Source organism: Pempheris klunzingeri, chromosome 23 (assembly GCF_042242105.1).
Source record: "Pempheris klunzingeri isolate RE-2024b chromosome 23, fPemKlu1.hap1, whole genome shotgun sequence".
Classification (NCBI taxonomy): Eukaryota; Metazoa; Chordata; class Actinopteri; order Acropomatiformes; family Pempheridae; genus Pempheris; species Pempheris klunzingeri.
The window spans coordinates 13,525,358-13,542,472 of record NC_092034.1 but is presented as its reverse complement, the minus strand read 5'-3'; the positions used below and the strand labels follow the sequence as shown (position 1 = coordinate 13,542,472).

The following is a 17,115-nucleotide window of genomic DNA, read 5'->3' as shown; positions in this document are numbered from 1 at the left end:
AAGAAAACCAGCTGTTTTTTCTCTCTCTCTGCTTGATTCACTCCGCTAGGCTCCTCGCCCGCTCATTGCAAAAGGATGTCAATCAAGCTCAGTCTTTACACTTTTTCTCAGCATGTTTCTGGGCCAGTAATGGTGGCTTGATTTTTGCTCTCCCCAATTCGCTCCCTTCCCACCAACCCCCCCACTCAAAAAAATCCTGGTTTCTTCACTTGAAAAACTTTTTAGCAAATAATTTTGATGTGTATCACTCAATAACATGTACCTATAGTTGTTTTGCGTTGTGTGTCGCCAATATTACACAACCCTCATGGAATAATCAGTGAGCCAATGAGGTTGCTGCAGATCAATTTTTATTCTGATGAGTTTCTGCTAAAAAACAATTATGCTGCATTATCTTAACGACTGGTAGCTACATCTCATAGACCAGTTTTCTCAGGTCTTCATCGCTGAGAATGAAAAAGCTTCAGGAAAATCCAGGGCACATGGGAGACATTTACCTTGAGGGCTTTGAGTTAAAAAGCCTTCCTCACAGAAATCCATGGTTAAGGTTAGGATTAGGGGTTAAGGTTAGCCAAAGGCTTCCCGGCAGAAAACCCTGAGGAAGAACTTCTCCCATGTGCTAATCCAGAACCTTGAGCTAAGATGTTCTTTTTTTTTTGTAAATCAACTGTTTTCCTAGGTCAAGAAGACATTCAGTGTTCATTCAGTATTTACCCGATTTTTCAGGTGATACATACTAGTGAAAATACCATAAAACTCTGCTTTCCGGTTATAAATACCATAGAAAACATTAGAAATATCAGCTTTCAGGTTTTGAAATACCAAAACAAACATCATATACGTGAGCTGTCAGGTTGTATACTGCTACTGTATACTGCTACTGCTGCTACTAACTATTATACAGCTCACTTTTACTTTGTCAAAGTAAAAGTTTCCCATGTGTTTTAAAATTCCAGAAATTACTCCAAGGCAGCATTTATTTCTAGAAAAGTCTTGTCCCGTAGAAGAAAGTCTGCCCTCATGTCCAAAGGAAAGAATGTGTTCTCAGCTGTGTCTTTAAGGAACAGAGAATCGTCATCATGGTGTTCTACTTCTTAATATTCTCATGGGTCTTTAAATTCTATCCTATCTGTCTTTATGTTTTTAGCCACACTGGCTCTGTGGGTGGAAATGTTGGGCTGTTAATGTGTTAACTTTGGTCCAGACAGAGATAGCTCAGCGACTTTTGGATGAATTGCCATGACGTTTTGTACAGACATTCTCAGTCCCCAGAGGATGAAGCCTAATGATGCTGATGATCCCTTGACTTTTCACCCAGTGCCACCAGGAGGTCAGATGTATCCACTTTTCCAGTGCAATACATCCACATGTGCTTGATGGATCGTCACAAAATTTGGCTCAAACACTCACTTAAACCTAACAACGCCTTGGATGCAAACCCTGGTCGCCAGCGTCAAACTTTCTGCCATCAACCCCAAAATATGTAGTAGTTATGTTTCTACTAAACATATCCGGCAAAAACATTTAGTAGTTTATACATCAGATTTTTCAAGGGATATGGTGACACTCCTATCAAAGACAAAGAAATAACACTTACAGACTTATCGGAACCACCAAATCTTAACTCAAAGGTCTGCTCACTCGATTTTTCTCAGAGCTTTCAACCAGGGTTGTGTTCTCCTCACAGGTCTTACATTCTAACCGTGTTGTACATTGTGTATTCTGTGAGTCGACGTAACATTATGTTTTATACTTTTATTTTGAAACGTCTGCACTGGAGGTGTCACATCCTGTCAAGGCTGGCCACCCATGTGTCCAACTCCCACTGGGTGATTCACAAATATTCAGCCATTTCGTGGACGGTGCTTTTGCCCATTCCGTACAACACCCTGATGAAGTTTTTCTCACAAATTTCACGAAGGAAAATTCAGTTTCTTTGCCCAAAGTTCCCAAAGTGGATTGATCAGATGAAAGCGATGAAAGGTGAAGAGTGTTGTTGTACTTACTTTCTGAGTGCCGAGGTGAAGAGTGTTTTCTACTAACAGTCACCTTCTGACAGGTGAAGTGTGTAGTGCACACATGTAGCTTTTGTGACTTGTCTCTTTTCTGTGATGCATGAATGAAGCGTATAAAGGAAAATGACAGGTGTGAGGAAACAAGACCCCATCTGATTTTATGTTCTTTTTCTGAAACTCCCCGTTCCCTGGTTTGGACTCTACGAGGAGGAGTATAGGAACACATAGGAGGGTTGATGGCTCCTCGAATAAGACGCAAGCATTTCATAAACAAATTAGAAAGAGAGGTAATGAAGAGGGGCGGAAGAGAAGAGGTTCTTTTTCTGTCTGTTCCCTACCAGTGCATCTCTCCCACTCTCTCTCTCTCTCTCTGCTTCTTCTTCTTCTTCTCCATCTCTTTTCCTCCCTGTCACTCTTTTAATTTACCAAAAGCAGCCAGTGGGCAGATGGGGATCAAATTACATTCACCTTTTACCTGCACTCCTCTGCGCAATTAGTGTCACGCTTACTTTTCATTTTAAATTGACACACTGCTGTTGTGCTATGTAATTATTTACCCGCCTGGGGAATAGCTCTTTGGTTTAAACAATAAGTAATGACAAACACACATGCACGTACACACACACACACTCACTCACACACACACGAGCACCTGTGCCCTATTTTATCTGCAACATGTTTAACATGCCTTTTACCATTACAGGGTCATTGTGTATTTACCAGTGGCTGTCCAATTAAAGGTGTCTTTGTGTTCAGTGTGTCTATCTAAATGGGTCTAATTGACTAATGTTGTGCAACAGCCCTTTAAAATGTTCTGTGTGCTCTCACTGCTGAAAGGTCAGCGTTATCATTTTGGGGGTTTGAGCATCAGGACCCAAACCCGTCATTCTTCCTAAAGGTGTCCTCTTCTTTGCCTGTTCTTTTTTAAAAAATGTGTCTTTTTTCTGCTCATATGGTGGGAGGAAAGGGCTGGGTCCTGTTCTTCAAATCACAGAGGCCTTATTACTCCACATTTCCTTTTTCCCCTCCTTCACCAACCCTATATACCCACCACCCACCCACCCAGCTCCCAATAAAAGTTAGGCTCAGGGAAGAAACAGAGTTTAAAGCAGAGAGAGAAAGAGGGACCATAAACAATGGCAGCCGTTTTCTTCTGCAGGGGGAGAGAAGGAAATCACATCCAAAAACAGTTTTCTTTGATCTTGTGTCTTTTCTTGTGATAAATCTGTGTCTGTGATGCCTTTTGTTTTTGCTTTTGTACTCTTTTTAAAGAAAAAAAAAACGAAACAATAAGCAGCCATGAACTCTTGCTGATTTGTCCTTTTTGCTCTTTCTTCTTTTCTTTTTTTGATATTCTTTTTTTTCCGTTTTTGCCAGTAATCTTTTTTGAATTTTCTCTTTTCTCTTTTTCCCCCCTTTTTTTCTTAACCCTAGGTCCGCTCACAAAAAAACATGATGAATCTTCAATGAACAAGCCTCGAGACGAAGGTATTTTTGTTGCATGTTTTTCCTTTTTTCTTGTTTTGAAGTCTTTTTGGGGGATGTGTACACATACAATAGAGTGGAAAACACACACACAAGTCAAACATCTCTTAGGTGGGACTTTGGATATGAGATGCATACCGATGTGTTGGTGTAAGTGTATGTGCTGACCGTTGCAATTTAAAAGCTGTTTTTCTTATGCAAATCATTAGCCTTATGTAACCTTGGATGATCATAACGCCCGGCTAATGGGACCCAGATACCCTTCATTATAAAGTCATCTACAGGCAGTTGTGTGTGTTTTCCAGAGGTCCTTATCTGGCTCTCAGACAAGAGAGAGCCTCGGACATCATCATCACCACTGTGCCCTTGAAAATACATTGGCCAACTAATGGCATTGTCACCGAACAACATAGCACCTTTTGAGACCAGCTTACACAATGAGGTGCATTATTATTGCGCCTCAATCCCCGGCTCAAGGATGAAATTGCTATTGAGTAAGGACCTACACAAATATTAAGCTAGTCTTATTCCAAGTCAATGATGATAACATCAAATCAAGCAGGGGAGGAAAAAAATTGGGGACATCCAAGGACACTTGTGCCCCACTGTGGAAGATTTGGGTTCAATCGGCTGCTACAATGAGGACACAGAACTCACAGCCTGCTGTTAATTTATCTCCTACCTGCAGCACATGCACTGGGGAGGTGATTTTATCTGCACTTTCATCCCCCTCCTCCCTTGTTCTTTTGGACTTGTTTCTTGGAGAAAAAGATGACTGATGATATTTTGATACATATTTCTCTTTATGCTATTTTGAGGGTTGTGCGGGTGAATCTTTTTCTTGCTCCGTGATGCTCTTTGATTTGGGGTATTTTTTGAAGTTGGGAGTCGGTGGAAGTTTGACACAAGAGGATTTTCTTGGTGATCAAACGCGCTGGCACAGACACAACTTTTTGAGCTGCCACAGTCAGCAAGCAGTCGAGGCAGTCAAGCCCGGTCGAGACGCTTTCCCCCTCCTCCTCTAAAAATGCCTTTCATCCCTCGTCACAATGTACAATTAACCTCATTTGATTGGAAACTGCTAATCCCATTACAGTTACTCAACAGCACAATCCCAAACTGGAAATCAGCACAGCTACAGGGGAAAAACTGGACCCAGTCACTGAACAGAGACCGAAAGGATAAAGCTACAGATATTAAAAAACTGGATGCATAAGGAGATACAAACAGATAGCTTGCTTTAGATAATCTCCTTACGCGACTACAGATGACATGTAGCTTGAAAGAACCTGTTCCTACAAGACATACTGGATTTGACTTCCTGTCCAGTCCCATTAGTTACAGTGGTATCAGGGCCACATTGTAGAAATACTGAGGTCATGACTTCCAGTAAAAGCCCATCCATAGAAAAAATGCAAAATAAGATGAATGACCAGCATGTAAAGTGTAAAAATTCTAGGATTTTCTTCCTTTGTTTATCAGTGAGTTTTAAATGGTTAATGTCTGATGGCCTAATGCTGTTTCAAAGCGCTTCTCCACACTCCTGGCATATAATTCTATTGTAGAAATGCTGAATCCCTCTATTATAATGTATCTTACTATATTTTGCATAAAAAGAGTCACATTTAAAGTGCCCCTCTGCTCAAAAATGTGCTTTGCTTATTGTTGCTTCAGTTGGATGTGCTCGCCTTAAAGTTTAAACACAAGGATGTATACAAGCAGGATTTTGAGATGTCAAAACTAGTGTGGAAACAGTTATGGTCCATTATGCACCACGCACAAGAGGAGTGTGGACAGTTAAAGCTTTTCAGTGTGAGAGAATAAGTACATGTTATTTTAAGCATATTCAATGAGGTAATTGAACATCCAAGTCAGACACAAATTATTCTCCCAATCAGAGTATTTCTGTTTTGAAACGTGTCTAGAGGGGACCTTTAAGTACATTTAGTCTAAAACTGTAGCAGAACCAGCCTTTAAAATGAGTCACATTTAACTGTAGAATGCAAACTGCTCCTCAACTTGTTAAAATTCCCTAATTTACAGAAGCTATACAGCTGTCCTCATTAGCAGCTTCGGCTCTGCTGGTAATCAGGGAGCAGATAGAGACTATTTATTGAAACACAGCACAGTGTGTTTCAACTAAGTCATCAATAGAACATAACTTGCAACACCTGGAAATAGATAAAGAGTAATCGTTGCACTGTGTAAAAATACACTAATACAGCACACACAGTCGGTTGTTTTCACTATGACCATTTGGTTACATCTTTCCTGCTGGAAATGACTCATACACATTCTCCAAGCCTGACGTGCAGTCTTCCACCCTAAGGCAATGCACTGTTACCTGTCAAAGACCTGCAATGGTTTGAATTGTTGCACAAATAAAGATTTCAGTGTAAGAAAGCAGATTCGGAGTGCAGAAACTGTTATAGTCTTACATTTAACTGGCAATAACCCTCCTCACCTGCCTCCCTAATTATTTTCCTAGCCAACAAAATGCCATCCTTAACGTTCCGGACAATTTCCAGCGATATAATTCAGTGAGAAAAAAAACCCACGGCCAGCTTTTATCTGATAACAGCAGCGGCCGGCACAATCAGTTCATCCATTTTGTCCACCATTTTGTCCTCATTCTTTCAGCTGTGTATCAACATCCTTTTCAAATTTGGCATGCTTTGAAGCAGCATATTCTAGGCCGTGCAGAAACCTATTCATAACCTATTCTATTCAAGTAAAAAGTACATACTGTACACCCAAGAAGCACAACAAAGAAATAAAGCAGCAGTCCTCCAGCCAGCGAGATGACTTCATTCAGCTGCAGCGGCTCGCTCTCTGCTCTGCATCAGGTGTGAGAGCAAAGGCTGCCTGGCCGCAGTGCTGCTCAGTGTCGATGTTCAAAAAGATTGATAGAGCTTACAGCCCAGCTCTGTGTGTGTGTGTGTGTGTGTGTGTGTGTGTGTGTGTGTGTGTGTGTGTGTGTGTGTGTGTGTGTGTGTGTGAGGAGAGGATTACAAACCAGAGTGAGATTGAGCTAAATCAAGAAAGAGACAGGGAGAGTGTGTTCCTCTGCCATCCTGTGTGTCAGCTCTGATCAGAGACAAACCAGAGCCACCTGAGCCCCAAACCTGGAACATATTTCTGCCAGGAACAATGTCACCTCTCTCTGACACACACACACACACACACACACACAGCAATGTAAACAGGGCCAGACAATACAAATGCCCTTCTAAGAAAATGTTCTATTAAAACCTAATCGCTCAGTGCAATGTAATGTAAATTGTAACAATGTGATCAGCATCTCACCTGTATCTGTGATTATGATTTCTATCGCTTCAGAATAAAAATCAGATGAAATGTTAGGACATGAAGAGAGAAAGCGACGCAATATTTGCTTAATCTCTCATGAAAGAAAGGAGCAAGTTTTATATTACAACATGACATCAGCAGTAATGCACTGCTTTAATTGTTAGAAGTCTCCAGGCACACGCACACACACATCGCTTCTTTTGTATTGAACGCATGTAGAAAAAGAAAACAAGACATTATGGTTGCGAAAGCAGGCAGAACGACAATTTGTGGGGCTTTGCCGACCATCCAGCATCGAAGTTAGCCTCGGTGACTGCACACGGCTCTCCAGAAGTCCAGACCTCAGCTGCACGGTTCACTTACCCTCTAACTCTGAACAAAACGAAATGACTCCTGAAAGTAGGCATTACTCTGCTTGTGCCACTCAACGGTGGAAAAAGTAATTAGAAATGAGTATCTTCGTGTCTTCAGATAGTACTGTAGGTTAGGTATTTTTCATTTTAAATCTGTCAGAAAAAATTTAAATAATATCAAAATTACATTTACACTCACGACACAGTGGGGGGGATTCAAATCAGCCGTCCTCTGCTGCCTCTGCCTCTTCACCGCTTCATTATTTTCATTCTAAAAAGAGGAAAAGGGGAGATTGAGGAGAGCTACAGGAGGTTACTATTGGAGAGGCAGGCATTATGCAGTACTTCAGCAGATTCCGGTGATGTGCAATCTTCAGCGAGTCACTTTAGACTCCTCACATGATATCTTTAAAATGCAGGATCCCTTGATTCTCTGCCAATCGAGATCAGCCACCAACGAATGACAGTAGAAGCTCCACGTGCTGCATTCTGAAATCTTCTTCCATGACCACTTGGTCTTTGAAAGCGAAACCGAAAGAGAAATACATCAGGAAAAGTACAGAGGAAGAAAACAGAGGAAGATCATGTCACTGTATTTGCTTTGAATATTGTAAAGATGATTTTCTTTCATTACTCCATCTCCTGATTGAAATGTCTATCATCCTTTCAAGGCAAAATGTCGCTCACTTTAATAAAACATGAAGCATGTAAATGATGTGACGGATCAAAAGAGGCTTTGGCTTTTTCCAATAATGCAGTCAATTTTCCTCATGGCTAGTGATGATAAGAATATGAACCATCTAACTGGGTATTTAATTACAGTATAATATTTGCTATCATTAATCAAACAAAGCAGTGAAAGGTTTAGATTTACCTTAAATGAATCTGTCACTGCTGCCTTTCTGATAATAAGCTACTAATGCTGGCAAACCCTCAGTACTGCAGGGGTTACCGACTCACTTGATTTTATGGTTTTATCTTAATGTTTGCTGCTAACGCATAACCTCAGCTAGTCAGGGTAATAAGTTCATAGATCAAATGGAGCTATGTTTCTGTGTCTAGATGTTCAATACAAATAAAGGAGAATAGGCTAACAAGGCCATAGACGTTTTATGCAGACCGGCTGTTTTACTGCATGCAGCTCCTCTCACTTTCTTTAGACAGAAATGTAATAATCTATAATGAATTTCAGGCTTACTTTTAATTTCCTATGCATGACGAAATTGTAATTATTTACGAATCATACAAATTTAAACTTGTTGGAAAAACCTTTCCTAATTTAAGTGATGAACTAGGTAACTTTTGGCCTATAATTGATATATAGATAACCACCATCAGCTATTTATTGTTAAATTGTTCCTCCTTTTTAGTTTAGCCCTCAATCCAAATGTTAAAAAAAGGATTGTCCATCACCAATTATCAAAGCATAAGATTGGAACCTATATAAATAAATGGGCTAACACCTTTTTCTCTGAAAAGGCTGGAAACAAGGCTGACAAGAGTGGAGTAGTGGGCCGGAAAACCAAAACTCTCTCCTAAAAGACACTAAACTGCTCTGCAGGTCTGAGAGGAAATGCAGAGTCAGGTGATTATTATCTGTTGGTTTGTTACTGTGAGCGACAACTTTCACATTACACATTATCATTTGATTCATTGTTTATATAAAAAATTCTTTTGATTGACGCAGCTTTAAAAGTTTGTTTACTTCACAGCAAGCACATCTTTTCTAGAATTACTAGCAGAAAACCAGACCTTAATTATGTTAAGAATATATGTCAAGTTTATGAAGAAGAAAGCCCGATAGCTTTAATTGACAGACGTACATTGTTTACTGACCTCAAACTAGATCATCACCTATAACTAACTATAAATAACATATTGTCTATATTATTAGGAAGAATACCACCACAGTATGTTAGTCTTCAAAAATGAAAGCTAGGACTTAGTTGTCGTTTCTGTAAGTTAACTCTGATCTACACACAGGACAAGATACAGCAAAAAGACACAGTGTTTGAGGTCAGATTAGTTCAATGCAGCATAATACAGTCTGTCTAACAGAATAAAGTATTAGATCAGTAAGAATATGTGCACAGCAAAAGCCCACAGCATTACTGTTGTACAACTCTCAACTGCAATATGTGGAAGAGAAAGAATGGCAAAAAAGCCGTTGAAATAAGTAAGGCTCTCCACTCTCACTAGCTGGTGTGATGAGATGTATGAAATATATATTTCTATTTTATAGGCGTTGATACATGACATGATACAGTCATGCAGTCACATTGGAAGTAATATTTATCGATGCTCTTTGCTTGTATATGCCTCCAAAATCACTGCACACACAAACCGCTGACTCACATTTTTATGGGTGAATTAAACACCAGTGACAAGGTTTCAGTATTTACAGCTCTGTAGAGCATTGTCAGCATTCATACTCATGTTATTACTTATTACTTGTTTTCATAATAAGGAGATTATTTATCTCGTCCAGTTTATAGTAAACAGCCTTTTCTGAAACTACACAGCATGCGGGGTCTGAAATTAAGACAGAGCCACCAAATGCTTGTTAAACTTTATCTGTAAAAGTTTCTGTCCCTGCTGACCACTATGTTCTCAAAGCAAAACAATGGCTCTGTATCAAACAGGCTTTTGATTAACTGTCCGTAACACTAGCTCTGCAAAAAGTGGACAAGTGAGCCTGGTTTACTGAATCGGCTTTCAATGAATGCCTCGTAATCAAACGTGTTGCATAATAGCTGACAGTGACTTGGGTGTCAGACAGTATTCCCAGGAAAAATAGATATTCTTGGCTGCCAGAGATAATTTTTGGTGGTTGAAGTCTGAAGAGGGAAAGACAGGAAAAAAATGGATGGAAAGACATAAAGGAGCATTAGTCAGAGCGATGGTGACGCCAGAGGAAGCTGAGACTCGATGCTTTGTGTTTGTTGATGGCGAGCTAGATGAAAGACGCCAGAGAGCCTTATCATAGAGACACTTCAGCAGGAAACAATACAAGACACTCATGAAGCGCTCTCCTGGATGGCAAGATGGTAGATGGTGTGCAGGAATATTAAGAGTTTGTCGTCGCCTGTGTGAGACAGATACAAGCTTTTGTTTCTACTCAGTTTTTTTGTCTGCATCAATGTATTTTTCTCAATTTCCTCCTCTTTTTGCCTGTTACTCTCTCCCCTCCCCCTCCTCCTCCCTCTCCTCTCTCTGTCTCTCTGTATTATGTGGTGTTTCCAGTCTGGTTATAACTCTGCTAACAGATGCCGGCCTGTGGGCAATGCAGCAACTCTCCATATCAGCTCCTCTGTTTGTGCTCTCAGACGCACATGTTTCCTCTAACCCCCCCCGTTACAGTACTCGCTCACAAACCCTCATTTTTGAAAACAGTGCTATGCAAGGACGGAGACTTGGCACGTTTCGTCTTTTTCATATAATTAAGAGCATCTAGGGAGATGCTTTCCTGCTAAGTCCTTCAATTTCCTGTAGGCTTTTCACCATGAACACACACAGCAATATTCAATGTACTGTGCAAGACACATAACAGCCAAATCTCTAAATTGTGAAAATACAAAAGGACAAGGAGGCCATGAGCAATCAGCAATGACAAATGTGGAGGCCGGCATCCATTCTATTATTTATTCCACCATTTTTACATTCTTACGTGCCGAGTACAAATGACTTTATAAAAGGATTTCTAATGGAACGAGGTGGCGTGGTGAAAAGATTGAGTAATATATGGAAAACAGATGAAAGAAGATTGGAAAGACAAAACAGTAAGGAGCAGAAGGAAGAAGAACAGAGCAGAATTGAACAGCTCACCATGTGAAAGTACTAAATAAATCAACAAAACAGGACACCCTGGTGCAGGAAAAGCACGCACACACTAGCGTGACAACGAATAGAATAGCACAGTACGACTCGGCACGGTACAAAAAAGCCCAGCACAGAGCGAAACAGAATCTTCTGCAGGAAAGGATCAACAGTACTGTCAAACCAACTTTATCTTAACATTACTACAGAGACTCAATCTCTTGTCTCTTTCTATCACTCTGTCTCTCGGTGGGCCTGTCGGTTATTTACCGCTGAAGCTCCCTTTGACTCCCAGTTACCTTGCCGCTCGGCCCACGTCGTGTCAAGGTTGTGTCAATATTGTGTCGAATACACCTACTCCTTCGCATGCTGACAGATAGTATTTTATTGAGCTTGAAATCCTTTGACAAGACAAAGAAAGTGAAGAGGAGTGGAAGGAGGGAGGCTGAGGGAAGGATGAAGATGAAAAGGATCGGAAGGTACCGAGAGATAGAGCGGGACAGCGGGCGAGGAGGAAAGAGACGAGCAAAGAGAGATCTAGTTGGCGCCGTGTCGCCTGTCAGCTAGCTTAGTGCTTGGGAAAAAGCTCAACACAGTTTTTTTGTTTTGCACTTGGCTGGGTTTATTGCCATGTGTAATGGCTATAAGGGACTGAGGGAAGCAACAGTGAAGGCTGGCTCAGCTCCTCTTCCACTCCTGGAACTCAGTGAATACCCCAGTGCTGGCTTTGAGCTAGCCAAGAGCTATTATGGGTCTATTTAATCCAAATCAATAAACTTTAAAGTGCTCACTGAAACAAATGAAGTTTGGAATTGTCAAATTGTATTGCAGAGAAGACCTCCCAGCAGGCACTAGTGAGATCAGTAATATTAGTGAAGTGTTTCAGAGTTAATGCGTGGATCATGTGTAGTTTTGAAAGCTAAGATGTACATTCAAGTATACTGCATATGATAGAAGCAAGGTAGCATTGAAATATGTTACACCTATTGAAGCAAGCACATTGTGAAGTGGGAGCAGTAGCAAACATTATACAAGTGCTGTATCGTCCCTATGCGGTATGCAGCTGTGGTCACATGCCTCTTCAGTCACTTCTCCCCAATCAGCCTCCTTCTCCCCAATCAGCCTCCTTCTCCCCATCAAAACTACAGGTGATGAAAAGTTGTTTCACATTTACCCACTGCAGTGGAGGACAGGGAACAAAGGTTTGGAATATGATTCCAGAGCTAATAACAATATGTGGCATTTATCTGATGGTTTTATTCTAAAATAATTCCAAAAGATCAAATTACAGAGTGAATGAAACCATTTTAAAATATTAAAGAAAACTCAAAAGCACTGACTTTAAACATAATCCCTGTAGCAATTAAATTCCCTTTATAATATTTGGCAAAATTACATTAACTAGGAAGCAGTGTTGATATTTGATGGTGTCTGAATGAATTCATTTTGCAGATCCATTTGTCCTTACCTACAGTCAAACTTAACATAATCAAATATGCTGGGCCTACAAAAACAGCAGTAGCATCTAAGATGTTTCGTCTCAGCATGAATGGTGACTAAGCCAACATTGATTAATGTTAATGTTAATAAACAGCTGCATTTCAAACCCTTGCATACACTGAAAACAGGTAGTGGTGTAGTTCAAAGATGAGATGTTGTCGTGTTTATGGATAGTTCAGCCGGTGAAAATGTTCTTGGCAGGTTTACTGTTATTGACTGGTTTTTCGGAAGGGGAGCCGAAAAAGTGCATTTTGGCCCCTTGGTCGTCACAGGCGACATGATGTGAGCAAGTGGGACCACACGTGGAAACGATCCAACAGTCCCGATTTTAAACACCACGGTGTCAAGCAGCAGGCATTTTTCTTTACTTGCGTGGACATGGGGAAAATATGGGTGTGGCGAACCTAAGTTCCACAAACCAATCAGAGCTGAAGGTCTGACAGGTCTGCCCTACAAGCAGAATTTGCTACTCCGGCATCAGATTAACTGTGAGGACAGACAAGACCAGATAAATGGCTGCTGATAGTCCACAGCCCCCATCCTGCGTGACATGGAGCACAAACAGGAAAATCTCCAGGCGTGTAAAAATGTTTGATTACAGATGAAAAACTGCATGTGCGTATTCACGTCAACACACACACACACACACACACACACACACACCCTTGGCATTGCCACTGTATGGCAGATCCCAGAGATCACAGCTCAAGCTGCATGATCTGTGAGTCCTCCGTATGATTATATACTCACATGTTCAGCAAAATTGCTTTATTAACTTACAAAAGTTTCACTCCCTTTGACTCGCCATTACTTTTTTGAGGGTGTGTTGTCTCTTTCTCACTTTGCGCTCGCTGTGTGTTTTCACCTGGATTGTATTGTCACTGTCGGAGCAGAATTCCAATTACGGAGGTATTGTTATATATGAGATGGAGAGCGGTGGGTAGTAGCGGAGCTGGCAGAATTACTTAATGGGAACACTGGTGTTTGAATGGAGATGACAGCAGAGACTCCCTGCACCCAATTTATTGTTTCTCTGCTGCTCCTGCTTGAGCTCATACACCCACAAATAGAAAAAAATACATTACATTCCCAAGGTAATATACTGTACTGTGCACATCTATACATACCAAAACACACAAAGAATGTTTGTCTTACATATAACCTGCAGTTAGACACATTAAGTTTACAGTACACATAAGTAAAATAATAAGTCAGATATAAAAGTTAGATAACCTACAAATAAACTACTCAGACCAAACTCAGCTAAATTAGAAAACCATTAGAAAATCTTCCAAAAATTAAACCGAACATGCATATATTTACACCACTTCCTCTGTGAGCACTTTTATGTATTTAAAAATGCGTGTAAGTGCAGGTTCGATTGGTTGAGTGTGTGTTTGTATGTAAAGACTCGCTCAGAGTACATCTCTACGGAGGGGATGCCCCCTGGATCCTAGCCTGTGTCAATGAGGCCTCACAGCAACACACATTCACACTCATTCAGTCCCAATTAGACCCCAGACACCCTGTGAAACCAGGTCTGGAACAGCGGCCCCAGTAATGGCCAGATCGTTATGGGAGCGAGGAAAGTAGCAAGGGCAGAGAGGCCGAGAGAGAGGGAAGGAGGGAGGTGGATTGGGCATAATGAGAGGTTTGCGTGAGGACATGCGAGGAGGAAGATGAGGAGCAGCGTTGGAACATGGTTGATTGCATTTTATTCATAGACATACTCAAATACAAAGGAAAAGGATGCATGTGAATCTATATATACTCAAGATAGCTTGAGAGCTTTTCATTGACATTCATTTCTTACGCTTACAATAATAACCTGCAGCACAGAGAGTATATAAAAAAATCCATATTGCTACTCTCTACTGGAGATGCAAGTAATTCAATTCAATAGTGTTAAACCTAGAACCAGTTCATGATTGTTTCTACCTATTGTACCAAATATACTGTATATGTATACAAAAATAACATCTTAACTCCGCTCCACGTTAGATTTAACTCTTAACTCCTTTCTTAAGAGTATTACTTTTTAATATTTTTGTGAGGGAAAAAAGGAAAACAAAAGGTTAGATATACTGTACCTTTATTTACCTCACCTGCAGAGGGTACCAGGAATTTATTTGAAACAGGCTTGTATCAGAGGCTTTATTTTCAAACACCGGGCTTTATTCCAGGAGTCATCTTCATGACTAATGTCCCTATTTGAACCCAAACCATCATCTTTTCCTAAACCCAGCCATGTGGCTTAGGCGCCTAACCAAACTGTGGCTGTTTCAGAAGGTTAACCAAGTGTTTATTACTGTTACTGTGACGAGGAAGGTCCAGCATGCCTGTGGTGGTCAAGTGATGGTGCATCTCATACAGCCGCTTTGGGAGCATCAGTATTCGATCAGGCTTTCACCAGCATTTGCATTTGTAGAACAGCAAATAAAAAAGGATGTAAAAGGGCCTGTGATTGGTCAAGGTCTCCCCTCATGGGATAGATTTTCTAAAAACCTGAAAAGCCAAGAAGAAGTACTGCAGTCTATTTTTTTCTCCAATCACTTGAATTACTCTATTCTGAAAGGTTGTTATGGGTTTTTTGTCCAATGACGCAAAAAATGAACTGCCTACCTCAGCTTTTATTGAGACCCGGCTTTTATTTCAATGTAGTAATGCACTGTAAAACGAATAATTGTAATTCCAAAAACAAGTTACCGTAAGTGGACCGTAGTGTCATTGTGAGCAGTGATTTTTGATTATTGTATTGGTATTTTTAGGAGCAGTCGTGTTATTAAGTGCATTGTTGTGCTCATATATTGCCTCAAACGAGACTCGAAGCAAAAGGAAAGAAAAGGAAGGAAGCAGAGAGGGGTCAACTGAAGTCCATAAGGCTTAAGGCTGAAAGAAAGGGATGTGGAAAATGGAGGAGAAGGAGACTGTTATGAGGGGAAAGGAGAGGGGCAGCAGTGGGAAAACAAGGACAATGCCTGTGTTTGTGTCGTCTTTGTCACTGTGGCATTTTGGAGGACAGAGGGGCTGTGTGCCTGGATGTGTGTGTGTGTGTGTGTGTGTGTGTGTGTGTGTGTGCATTCGCTTCCCCATCCACTCAATTTGTGGAATTGATCCGCTCCCTAATAGTGAGCAAAACAAAAAGTCAGCCTAATCCAACCATTATTTATAACACAGATGGGAGGGAGGAGGGGTTGAGAGATATAATTTAACAGTGGAAGTGCTACAAAATCCTATGACGGAGAGATGAGAAAAAGATAGAGGACAAATAGAGAGAGAGAGAGAGAGAGAGAGAGAGAGAGAAAAACAAAGAAAGAAAATGGGAAGACTATGCCGTGCAATTGGAATAAAAACAAGTAGCTTGAACATGCTGGGCTTCTAGCCGAGGTTTTAGAGAGGTTACAAATAGACTCTCACAGCGAGAGGCTAGCCAGTGGTAGATTAAGACGGGGGGGGGGGAAGAGCGAGAGATGAAAAGAAAGGGGGTATCACAGCGAAAATGGAGATCAGAAAACAAACAAGTGGAGAAGATGAGAGAGGCAAGGGTGGCGGCTGCCGGAGGACAAGTAAGAAGTGTGAAAGATAAAGAATGTGAGATAGATCGAGAGCAACAGGAAGCGAGATAGGCAGAGCAGAGAGCGCTTGCTGGTGGCGAAGAGAGAGAGAGAGGGAAGAGGAAAGAGCGATAGATGGACATTGAGAGAAAATTACAGAGTACTCATGTTTCTGGAGATGTTATTGAGTCTAATAAGAGCATGTTGTTGTAAGACAGGCCAGGGCGGCTATTCTTATTCCCATTGGTCCGACTCGTCTTTTTTCTCTCTCTCTCTCGCTCTGCTCCTTTTTACCTCGCCCACACTTAATCTGCTGAGGGAAAGAAGGAGCCTTGCTGTCTGATGTTAGAGGGGGGGAAGTAGACGCAGGAGGCGCTGAGCTCAAAATACAAAAGAGTAAAGGGTGCAGATTGTCTGCACATTGCAACTACGCTAATAAGTAGCTCACACATGTAATTGCTTGACAGCAAGCATTTTTGTCTCTTATTTGTATGTGTTGACCACTTTTCTGGGTTTGGAAATGTGCTTTCTTGAAATTAAAACTAGCCAACAAACATCAATTTGAGCTACATTAATGGATATATTAGCTGTGATAGTTGCTATACAGCACTAGATGGATACTGTAAACGCTTTCGATACCCCTGAGCAGAATCGTTCTGCTTATTTTTGGGCTGGAGGGGTTGCTGGTCTGATCTCTGGAAGCATATTGAGCTGTGAGGTGGGTGTTTGCTCGCTGTCGCAGGCAGGGAAGTTGGTGTAGACAGAGTACAAACAGTACAGCGGCTAGGATCATCCAACTCCATGCTGGTCCCTGCAGCCCAAGTGTTATAAGCTCAGGCAGACAGAGAGAACAGAGGCAACAGTAGCAGCACTTGGTGTGTGTTGACTGTGTGTGTTCTGTATTCGTCTGTTTCCCACCACCTCTCCACCAATCGGGAAGTGGGGGAGCTCTTTCATCTCTTTTAATTGATGAACATTGCCTTTACTATCCAGTTAACTGCACTGTAGAGGTACTGTCTATATATATATATGGACGTCTACAAACATACAAACTGGGCAAAGCTTGTCTGGCAGTGCATCTAT

General features: G+C 41.1%; 1 protein-coding gene across 1 annotated transcript in view; it reads left to right on the top strand.

Moving 5' to 3' along the window:
- Positions 1-17,115, top strand: part of nlgn2a (neuroligin 2a) — a 102,229-nt gene that overhangs the window by 21,693 nt on the left and 63,421 nt on the right. The window contains exon 2 of the mRNA XM_070854437.1: positions 3,450-3,503. Within this exon, the coding sequence (XP_070710538.1) occupies positions 3,450-3,503 (54 nt within the window). The remainder of the gene's footprint in view (positions 1-3,449; positions 3,504-17,115) is intronic.